At 46.0% G+C, this 11,908-nt stretch overlaps 1 protein-coding gene across 1 annotated transcript; it reads right to left on the bottom strand.

Moving 5' to 3' along the window:
* Positions 1–1,677: 1,677 nt before the first annotated feature.
* Positions 1,678–4,119, bottom strand: LOC121133944 (olfactory receptor 2AE1-like). Its single transcript, XM_040731215.1, has one exon. It carries the CDS (start codon positions 3,153–3,155, stop codon positions 2,220–2,222), a length of 936 nt encoding a protein of 311 aa, XP_040587149.1. The 5' UTR covers positions 3,156–4,119; the 3' UTR covers positions 1,678–2,219.
* Positions 4,120–11,908: the final 7,789 nt, after the last annotated feature.

The following is an 11,908-nucleotide window of genomic DNA, read 5'->3' as shown; positions in this document are numbered from 1 at the left end:
CAGGCAGAGTGAGGTCCTCCATGGGGGAATCTCCAAAGTCTGCCATACCATCCAGGGCAGGGTCTAGGACCGCCCCGATGTGTCCAGGCTGAGAGAGCATCCTTCCATGTGGAATGGGCTCCCAAAGTCCATTCTGTACCTTGTTTTGGAGGGTTTGACTCATATCCCCAGGCTTGCTCAGCTAGTATTCAGAAGCAGAGCCAACTCCCCAACCCAAGCTTAGCTCTGTGGAGCTCCCTCCAACTCTGTCTTTTTCCCAATACCCTTCAGTAAAATCATTCCTCATTGATGACATTCAGATCTCATGGCTATTGCTCAGAACTCACACAAAAACAAACACAGAATCTAGACACCTGTATTTTATATATAAGATTTATTATGTAGGCTGCTTATATAAGATTGCTGAGCTACAGGAAGATGGACTTATCCTATGCTATAGTGGTTATGGGTGACAGGTTCTAATAGAAATATGTCTGGTTCCAAATCTAAAGGCAACAACAAATCCTCACAGAATACAAAGGTCTTGGGGCCTTTGAAATAATGAATCTTTACATCCCTATTTGGTGTGCTGCAGACATACTGCAGAAAAAATAAATAAGAAGCATCCCAAAAAGAATGTGAGATTTCCAAAAGACAAATCCCAAAACTCAAAGAAGCACTTGGATGATAACAGACATTCAGTAGCCCTCTGTGTGATTTAACACTCATTATAAAAATTGAACATACATGTTTTCACTAAGAACACACACAATATGGCCAGACATTTTGGTGCGTACCTTTCATCGGAGTACTCTGAGGTTCAAAGTCAGTGGATCTCTGAGTTCAAACCAGCCTGGTTGACACACTGAACTCCTAACCAGCCAAAGTTGCAACATGATGCCCGGCCTCTGAGTGTTTGTGTGTGTGGTGTGTGTGGTGTGTGTGTGTGGTGTGTGTGTGTGTGTGTGGTGTGTGTGGTGTGTGTGTGTGTGGTGTGTGTGTGTGTGGTGTGTGTATGTGTGTATGTGTGGTGTGTGTATGTGTGGTGTGTGTGTGTGGTGTGTGTGGTGTGTGTGTGTATGTGTGTATGTGTGGTGTGTGTATGTGTGGTGTGTGTGTGTGTGGTGTGTGTTAGTGTGTGGTATGTGTGTGTGTGGTGTGTGTGGTGTGTGTGTGTGGTGTGTGTGTGTGTGGTGTGTGTGTGGTGTGTGTGTGTGAGTATGCATGTGTGTGTGGTGTGTGTGTGTGTGTGAGTGTGTGTGGTGTGTGTGGTGTGTGTGTGTGTGGTAGTTTGTGTGTGTGTGTGGTGTGTGTGTATGTGTGTATGTGTGTATGTGTGTATGTGTGTATGTGTGTGGTGTGTGTGTGTGTAGTATGTGTGTGTGAGTGTGTGTAGTATGTGTGTGTGTGAGTGTGTGTGGTGTGTGTGTATGTGTGTATGTGTGTATGTGTGTGTGTAGTATGTGTGTGTGTGAGTGAGTGTGTGTGTGTGGTGTGTGTGTGTGTATGTGTGTATGTGTGTGTAGTATGTGTGTGTGGTGTGTGTGTGTGTGTGGTGTGTGTGTGTATGTGTGTATGTGTGTGTGTGTAGTATGTGTGTGTGTGAGTGTGCGTGTGTGTGGTGTGTGTGTGTGGTGTGTGTGTGTATGTGTATATGTGTGTGTGTGTAGTATGTGTGTGTGAGTGTGTATGTGTGTGTGTGTGGTGTGTGTATGTGTGTGTGTGTGTGTGTGTGTGTATGTGTGTGTGTGTGTAGACCTGAGCTCAATCTTCTCAACCTTGTCTGCTGCTCTTCTGGAGTCACCCACCCTCTTTGAGCCTCCCTGACCTGAAAGTGCCCATTCAGACAGGCTGGCTAGTCTGGGAGCCACAGGCATTGACTTGTCCTCACTTCTACAACACTGGCATTATGAGCTCATGGCACCATGCCAGGTTTTTTACACTCAGCTCATGCTTGCACAACAAGCACTTTACTAACTGAGCTATCACCTTATATGAACCCTTCTAGAGATATTTTTACACTGGGCCCCACCTCTCAAATGGTTTGCTGAAACATAATGTACGGTATGGCATGCTGGAAAAAATATTACAATAGTGAGCTTAGAAGTTAAAATTTCACTCTTGTCCTCCTCAAAGGGCATAAGGAATCTTGGCCTTAAAAGTCTTAGTGTTTTGCCCTGATCGGTGTACGGAGTACAGCCTGCCCAGCATTGTATTCAGGACAAATACAGTTGCAGTCCCTAGGCAACAACATCCCTCCTCAGCACTCTGTTCAGAGCCTTAGCAACATCCTTATTCCTGAGAGTATAAATCAGGGGATTCAGGGTGGGAGTAATGATGCTATAGAAAACAGAACCAACTTTGTCTTGCAGTGGAGTGCGCTGGGACCGGGGCCTCATGTAGGAGAAGATGCAGGCACCATACCAGAGGGAAACGACAATGAGATGAGAGCTGCAGGTGGCAAAGGCGTTTCTCTTACTCCCAGCTGAACGCATCTGAATCACACTGTGGAGAATGAAGCCATAGGACGCAGAGACGAGGATGATGGGGAGGAGGAGAAGTACAACACTACAGATGTACACTGTGGTCTCATAGAGAGTGACATCACCACACACCAACTTCACAACAGCAGGATATTCACAGTAGAAGTGGTGGATGATTCTTGAACCACAGAAAGGGAAGCTCATCAAGATGGATGTGTGGATTAGGGAGTTCACAGACGCACTCAACCATGACATGACAGCCATCATCACTCCCACTCTTCTGCTCATGAGCACAGTATATCGTAAGGGGTGACAGATGGCAACATAGCGGTCATAGGCCATGAGGGCCAGGAGGAGACATTCTGCTCCACCCAGAGACAGGTACATGAAGTGCTGGGTAGCACAGCCCACAAAGGAGATGGACTTCTTACCAGACAGGTAGTTGCTAGCCATCTTGGGGATGGTTGTGGAGACATGCATCAGATCCATGAGTGACAGCTGGCTGAGCAGGAAGTACATCGAGGTGTGAAGATGGGGGTCAGCACAGATGAGGAGGATGGTGAGGCTGTTGCCAATCACTGCGGTGAGGAAGACCAGCATCAGCAGGAGGAAAAGACAGAGGTGGTTGAGGGAGTCATCAAAGAGCCCTTGAAGGATGAAGTCTTCCAGGGAGGTCTGGTTCCACCTCCACATGCTGCCTTCCTCAGCCCCTGAGGGGACAGGAGTGTGATGCAAGGGACAGAATTTGAGAAATAAGTTAGAAAAATAATTTTGTATTCTTTTTAATTTTCATTGCATATATTGGTTTTATATTCGGTTACTGCTACATATGGACTTTTCTCATTTTATATGTACCAATGTTTCTCCTGCCCTTATGCAGTGCCTGTGTAGGACAGAAAAGGGCATTAGATCTCCTGGAACTGCAGTTACAGAGGATCATGAGCCGAAATTGGATGTTGGGTACTCTTAACTGCTGAGTCATCTTTCCAGCCTTTGAATATGGACATTTTCATACCAGTTTATATCTGTTTCTAACTATTTCACATGCCCAATTATCCAAATAATTGGATCTTGCAAAACATGACCGCTCTGAAATCCCATAACACATAACCTCTATAAACATTTTCTCATTTGAAATACAGATGTCTGTCTACATAGGTGTGTATGCATGTGTATTTACACTGTGTATTGTTTCCTTTTCTTATTCCTTATTGTTTTACAGTTTCACACATTTACACAATGAATTTTAGTCATTTTCCCAAACTCATTTCCAAAGCTTATTCTTCTCCCTCTCCTGCCGGAACCCTTTTTTCGAGGAATCTCTCCTCCCGACCCCTGCTTTCGTTTCTTCTCTTTACATGTGGCCCATGGAGTTAGTAGCCCAAGTGGCAGCTTGTTTAGTGGAGCAGGGGCATTTGTGACTACACAGCTGAAGAAAATGATACTGTTAGCAGTCAGTAGTACCTCTGGCGAGGCCTCAGGGGCCAGTCCTCACCTGTGATTAAATGTTGATGGGCCCAGCCTTTGCAGGTCTTACAAGTTCCCTATTGCTTATTTTATCATACTCTCAAACTCCAGAATTCCAAGCAGTACAATAATCTTATACATCTGATTATAACGGGTCATGTTGTGAAATATCAGCCTTACCTGATATGGAAGCTTGTCCCGCGCTACCGTCTCGCCAGCAAGAACGACGCAGAACACTCGGATCCTTCTGCAGTAAAGCTTTAATGCATCTTGAGAGATAGATGATCAGCTTCTTAGAGGGAGACCCCAAGCTAAGAAACCCAGCCCCTTATATAAGCCTAGGAGCTCCGAGTGAGACGTGTAGAGCCGGGATTGGTGGTTTGCACATCACCCCAGATGACGTCACGGGAGAGGCACAGTTTAAACGGTTAACTCCAACTGACAGCGACAGTTAACTCTAACTGACAGCGACAGTTAACTCCAACTGACAGCGACAGTTAACTCCAACTGACAGCGACAGTTAACTCCAACTGACAGCGACAGTTAACTCCAACTGACAGCGACAGTTAACTCCAACTGACAGTGGATGTCAGCGCCATCTTCTAACGGCAATAGCGATAGCGAGGGCGGCTCCTCACATCTCCCCTATTCATTTATTTTTGAAGCAATAGGACACCCACAACTTTGGAGTGGAGATAGAGGTCAAATCCCCATGTGCAAATTCGGAACATGTACAAAGCTCCTCTCCAGGGTCTTATCCCCAGAGGAAGTCCTGACCAGTCCGATGTCTTTTTTCTGGGGGAAGGAGATCATGACATAGAACCTTCATGCAAGATGACTTATCTCCCAGGAGAAAGTCGTTATACCGCAGACCTCTCCTGTGCAGTGCTTAGCCTTGCAACTCCTTGGGCTGCTGAAGCCTACCCACTCTATCCCGTGCAATGAGACTAGCCTCGTGGGGTGCAAGAGCTGGGAGGCCAGCGACCTATTGCTTTAACATGGTTAACCAAATGTCAGGGATGCTCCGTGTTCTAAGGCAGCAAGTGCTTGTGCCACCACCACTTTCTCCTTTTGTTTGGGCTCTGAGCGTACACACCATCCAAAGCATCAACACTATTCCACAGCAGAGAACTAGGCTAAATGATCCTACCCCCACCCATTCCTTAAAATAAGAAAATGCAGATGAAATCCAGGGGAGAGGTCTTCCATCAGAGAAAGATCCAGATGCGTCGAATTCACTTGCAGGATCGCCATTCTCAACTCACGGAGTGTCTGCTCAAACTCAAAAGTCCAATTCTGTAATAAATGTTGAGACAGAGCTTTTGACAGGTTAGCTGCTCTTGTAAAATTCTCATATTGTACTAAGTGACACAAAGGCCAGGCAACTTTGTTCACATCCCAATTTGGCCATCTGCCACAATATATCCAATTGTTCCTGAACCAAATTAATCTGTTGGTTTACCAACATCAGGCCTCCTTGTATCTGAGAATTGGCAGTGGCCTGTTTATCTAGGACCATGGTCACAGTGGCCTATAGTTCATTAATGGTTTGAGTTGTCTGCACAGTGGCAGAAAGTGCAAGGGCCGAGGCGGTAACCGAAGCAGTAACCGCGGCGGTGGCTATCAGGCCCACAATAATAGCAGAGATCCCAAAAATCTCGCTTTTCCCTAAACAAACTCAAATTACTTGGCGCCTCAACAGGAGCTGGAATAAATCGAGGCATGCGCATTACCAAAGCAAAAGGGTGCTTAATAGCATCCCAGCATAATGCATAAAAACAATTCTAAGCAGAACAATTTATTTCTTTCTGATTCTTACCTAAGGTATCATTACTCACAACCCAAATAAAGGGCAGCTGAATAATTAGTTCTCTTAAAAGGGGTATACTTAACATTGGAGGAGGACCAATCAGATGATCCAGAGCTCTGTCCCTCACTCAGACTGTTGCCTAATGCCCCTTTCCAATCAAAAGTAATCTGTCCCTTCTCACTATCATAGGAGAAAGATCAGTACAGCTTCCATTAATTCAAAAGGATTAGCATTAGATCTTTCTGGATCCATATGAATAAAATTATCCTTTAATGAAGAAATCACAGTAAAGCACAAGCTTCCTACTAATGACAAGGTTCTCTCATCCTGAAAACTCTGTATCTGAGGATCTAAAGGCAAAAAGGCAAGCCCCAACTCTCTATTATTTGTGAAAAATCTAGGGAACACCTGGGCATTCTGCATCACTGGCATCGGTAGGGGAAGGTAGACATGATGGCCCACCGTAACTCTCCCATCATACTAGGAACCATCATCCCGAGTAGGAGAGTCTTCATCACCCACTTGGCCTCCATCCTTCTTATTCTGGAGTTGTGAAGGAGCTCTTCGAGTGAGTCTTTCAGGGATCCACAGGGGGTTTTCTTCCTCCTGTGGAAAAACACACACAGCTCCCCTGGATCTTATAAGAATAGGATCCGGGCCTTTCCAGAGATCAGTCAAGACATCTTTCCATTTTACCATTTCTTTTGGCCTATCAGGCTCTAAACTGTGGCGATCAGCCGCAGTGTGGCCTTGGGCATCACAGTTCAAGAAATTAAGGGTAAAAAGTGCCATGGATACAGCAACTCTTGGTACCGAGGGTAGAACATCCTCAATACTCCCCTTTTGTTTAATCAGATATGATTTGAGTGTACGATGGGCACGTTCCACAATGCCCTGTCCTTGAGGGTTATAAGGTAGGCCAGTTAGATGGGTAACATCCATTTGCCGACAAAACTGTCGGAATTTTTGAGAGGTATATGCTGGTCCATTGTCTGTTTTTAAAATTCTGGGTTTTCCCCAAGCACTCCAGGCCTCAAGGCAATGTTGAATCACATATGAGGCCTTTTCCCCTGTTAGGGGTGTGGCAAACATTACGCCAGAACAGGTGTCAACAGAAACATGAACATATTGAAGCCTTCCAAAAGAGGGAATATGAGTAACATCCATCTGCCACATCTGCAATGGTCTAATGCCACGTGGGTTTATTCCCATGTGGGGAGTAGGTAAGAATTCGCAGCAATTCTGGCATTGAGTAACAATTTCCCTAGCCTCTTTCCTGGATAGAGCAAAACGACGGCGCAAGGTCTCAGCCGTCACATGAAAGCGCTTATGGAATTCTTTTGCTGCTTGTGCATGGGTAGACAAGGCAGCGGCCACCAGCTTTGTAGCCTTGTCCGCTAAGTCATTCCCTAAGGACATGGGACCTGGGAGTCCAGAATGTGCTCGGACATGGGTAATGAAAACAGGAAATCTCCTATTTAACAAGGCAGCTTGTATCTTCTGAAAGATGTTAGCAACTCTGCTGGAGGATCTTATTATTCCAGCTATCTCAAGGAGATTAACTGCATTAACCACATAAGAGGAATCTGATACAATATTGAGGGGTCCTGGAAAAGCCTCAAGAACCTCCAGTACTATCAGACATTCTACAACTTGAGGTGAAGTTTCATTATATTGTTTAGATATAACCCTATCCTTGACCACATAAGCTCCCATACCAGTTTTTGATCCATCAGTGTACACCACAGTCCCATCTGGGAGTGGGTCTTTAGCTGTCACTTGTGGAAACACTATAGCCTGGTTTAGGGCAAACTGTAAAATTGGATGCTTTGGAAAATGATTATCAATTTGTCCTGAAAAGGAAGTAACTAAAACTGCCCAATCACTAGATGTGGCTGCCAAGGTCTGAACTTGTGCAGCAGTATAAGGCACAATCAAGGAATCAGGATCCCTGCCAAAATGTGTAACAGCTGCTTTTATTCCATGAAGCGCGAGCTGTGCAACAGCATCAGGGTACCAGTCAATAATCTTAGCAGGGGAAGCATTTGGATGAATCCAAAGTAATGGTCCATGTTGCCACAGGACTGCAGTTGGCAATTGAGCTGTCTTAAAAACACACAGATTAAAAGGTAGTGACTCCTCAATTCGTTGTAATTGTGCTTCCTGTAAGGCCTCTTCCACCATCTGTAAGGCTCGGTGGGCGGCAGGGGTAAATTTTCTGGGTGAGGAGATATGAGGCTCACCCTCCAGGAGATCGAAGAGGGGTTTTAGATCAGCAGATGGAATTTTTAAAAAGGGCCTCAACCAATTTATATCTCCCAGAAGTTTCTGAAAATCATTTAATGTTTGTAAGTGGTCTTTGCGAATTTCTATTTTCTGAGGAACTATATTTTTGGGAGTAATCTTTGAGCCCAAAAAGAGCCCTGTATCTGCAATTTGAACCTTTTCTGAGGCAATCTCTAATCCCCACTGTTTTAATTCAGCCACCAGCATGGGAAAAGCCTTTTGTAAAACATCTAACTCTTTGTGACAAATAAGAATATCGTCCATATAATGGATAACGATTAAAGATGTAAATTGCTTCCTAATTGGCTCCAAAGCCTCCTGCACATATAGCTGACATATTGTTGGGCTATTGGCCATGCCTTGCGGCAGTACCTTCCACTGAAATCTCTTGTCTGGTTCCATATGATTAAGAGAAGGGATAGTGAAGGCAAACCTTGGTCTATCCCGTGGGTAAAGTGGAATAGAGAAGAAACAATCCTTAATATCTATAATAATAAGCTTCCAATCTTGAGGAAGTGCAGAAAGCAAAGGAAGGCCTCTTTGAACAGGGCCAAAAAGATGCATCTGATTGTTAATGGCCCGCAGGTCGTGGAGTAATCTCCACTTCCCAGATTTCTTCTTAATAACAAAAATTGGTGTATTCCATGGGGAGGTAGAAGGCTCTAGATGCCCCAGCCGTTCCTGTTCTTGCACTAATCTTGTGACAGCCTCTAATTTTTCAGAGGATAGAGGCCATTGAGAGACCCATAACGGCTCCTCTGTTTTCCATGGTATGGGTCGTGAAGCCTCAACGGCCCCTAAATAAAACCCAGTCCTTTTCTACCCCGATTTCCGTGTTGTGTAATGGGTTTTATTCTGCCTTGTTCTTGCCTACCCAAGCCTCTACCATTTGTATACCCCATCTTTGCCATAATGGCTGATGCCTGGGGGAGTATTCATTAGTTAGGGTCATGCCCATGGCTTGTAACACATCTCGTCCCCATAAATTTACAGGGAGTGGCAACACATAGGGGGTAAAACATCCCTGTTTGCCTTCAGCATTCCGCCAGGTTAAGGCTGAGGCACTGATGGCAGGAGAGGACTGGTATCCAAGACCTTGTAGAGAATGAGATGAAACAACAGTGGGCCAAGACTTCGGCCACCAATGGAGTGAAATAATGCTTTTGTCTGCTCCCGAATCCATTATCCCTTCAAATTCTTTTCCATTAATTAACAATTTTATTGTAGGTCTCTCATTTAGGGGTATAGCCAGATAGGCTGAATCACTTCCAGAAGATCCCATAGCCCTTTTTTGTAAAGTGTAGGTTTCTCCATCCCCGAGGGAGGGCAGCAACACCAGTTGTGCAATTCTATCTCCCTGCTTTATAGAAAATACACCCCGAGGGCTAGAACAGAGAACTTGAATCTCCTCTTTATGATATGGGTCAACAATCCCAGGATATATAATGAGTCCCTGTAAAGTTAAGGAGCCACGGCCCAGAATAAGCCCAATGGTGGCAGGGGGCAAAGGTCCAGGGGAATGGACTGGGACCGGTTGAACATTCATTTGGGGCATGAGTAAGAAGTCGGAGGCGGCACGCAAGTCCATTCCGGAGGTTCCTCGGAAACCTCTACTTCCTCTTGATTGCTTTTCTGAAATTGGTTCCCATATTTCTGAGGGCCCTGGGACCATGGGCCCCGTGACCCGTTTTTGATTGGGGTACCTTGGATTCTTCAATAGGGGGCAGAAGCCTCCCTTTACATCCCGGACTGACCTGCATTCGCTAGCCCTATGATAACCTTTACCACAACGATAGCAAAGCTTCGATTCTCTTGTTCTTTCAGGGGCTTGACAATCTTTCTTAAGGTGCCCCATTCTCCCACAATTAAAACAAGCTTTTCGATTAGATAAATCTCTATACCTGTGCGTTTGTAAAATGGCGGCAGCTAGTCCTGCATTGGTTAGGGGTCCCCCAGCTCCCTGCACACTCTGAGCCAATCTTGTAAACCTTTGCTTTTGCGAGGGCGATAGCCGCTCGACATTCCTGGGTTGCTTGTTCATAGACAAGTTGCTCAATCAGGGGCATAGCTTGTTCTGAATCACCAAAGATGCGACTGGCGGCCTCTGTCATTCTGGCCACAAAGTCTGAAAATGGCTCTTGGGGTCCTTGGACAATCTTTGTAAGGTGTCCACTGGACTCTCCCCTTTTTGTGAGGGCCTTCCATGCTTTAATAGCGGCGGCCGACACCTGACCATAGACGCCCCAGATGTAGTTGGTTTGATTAAGGGCATGTTGACCCTGACCTGTCAGCATTTCAAATGTCCACTGCCTCTGATTCTCATCTTCAGCCGTGGCATTAACTCTAGCTTGTGCCTGGGCTGCATCATACCAGAGAGCCTTCCATTCCATGTATTGTCCCATGTTGGGAAGCACTGCTTTCACTGTCGTTTGCCAGTCAGTGGGAGTCATGGCAAAATTAGCAAGCCTTTCCACCTGTAATGTGGTAAAGTTAGCATTGACCCCATAATTACTGAACGGATTCGGCCAATTCTTTAATTTGATTGTAATCTACGGGGGTATGTACTCTTCCGCCTTCCACATTCTCGAATACTGGAAAAGCCATTTGTATTTTTCTCCGTTCCTCTAAAGGTAAAAAGGAGTCAGTACCAGTATTCAGCCGAAGCTCATATGGCGGAGGCGCTGAGGGGCGTGAGCCCGCCGGATTTATAGGCGGTGGCCTCACATTCATTTTTGTTTTCAGTGGCCGGTGTCTATCAGGGTGATATCTTTTTCCTCATACCGTGCCACCTCCCCCTCTAGACCACCTTCTTCGCTAGAATCCAGAGTGTCAGAATCAGAATTATCTAGCTCCAAGGCTTCTAGCTCTACTGCAGGGTATAGACTAGATTCTGGCTTTTTCTTTTTCTTAGATTTGTTAAGGGGTGAATGATAACTCCCTTCTTTCTCTCCCCCTTTCTTAACTTCCTGGGGAGGGCCTTTTTTCTTAGACATGTCTTTTCTTTTGCGAGCTCCCATTCTCTCACTCCGTTCAGTTTCTGACATGCTATCCTGAACTTCCTCTAAGGTTCCCTGACTTTCTATTATAGCAGGGTGACAGGCCTCATCCTCCAAGCAGTTTTTAACTAGCTTCCAAATGGCTTTGGTACCTAAGCAGAGATCTCCTTCTGCATGCTTCCTGTCTAGTTCTTTACCTAGCTTGTTCCATGAGGCCACAGTGAGGGACCCGGAACAAGCATACCATGGTGCCACTCTATCTACCTCCTTCACAAAATTTTGAAGTGTTCGTGGTGCAATTTTAAGATCTCTTTGTTTTAGCACAGTCTGTAAGGCTGTAACCACTGACTGTGACGACCCCATCGCGCTGACAGCTTATCTAAAAAACGCGCTCAACTCCGTTACCAGACTGACAGCACCAGACTGACAGCACCAGACTGACAGCGCCAGACTGACAGCACCAGACTGACAGCGCCAGATGGACAGCGCCAGATGGACAGCGCCAGATGGACAGCGCCAGACGGACAGCGCCAGACGGACAGCGCCGTTCTGTCAGCACCAGCCACGATGAAGGAGAAGGACAAACAGGACTAGCACCAAAGCCTCCACTGACCCGTCCCACGGTGATGACAAACTAAGGCCAAAGTCGAGAAAAGGGTTGTTCAGGATAAAGCATACCTCTCTGAACCTACGTCCCTGCAGTTCTGAATCCGCCCCGTTTTCCGAGGGGTCTCCCGCGGCGCTGGCGATGTTGAAGAGTTCCCGGGTTTCGGCACCAGATGTCCCGCGCTACCGTCTCGCCAGCAAGAACGACGCAGAACACTCGGATCCTTCTGCAGTAAAGCTTTAATGCATCTTGAGAGATAGATGATCAGCTTCTTAGAGGG

The sequence above is a fragment of the Mesocricetus auratus genome, unplaced genomic scaffold (genome assembly GCF_017639785.1).
Source record: "Mesocricetus auratus isolate SY011 unplaced genomic scaffold, BCM_Maur_2.0 Super-Scaffold_100025, whole genome shotgun sequence".
NCBI classification, from domain to species: domain Eukaryota; kingdom Metazoa; phylum Chordata; class Mammalia; order Rodentia; family Cricetidae; genus Mesocricetus; species Mesocricetus auratus.
The sequence above is the reverse complement of the archived record's forward strand: the minus strand, read 5'-3'. Positions and strand labels throughout refer to the sequence as shown.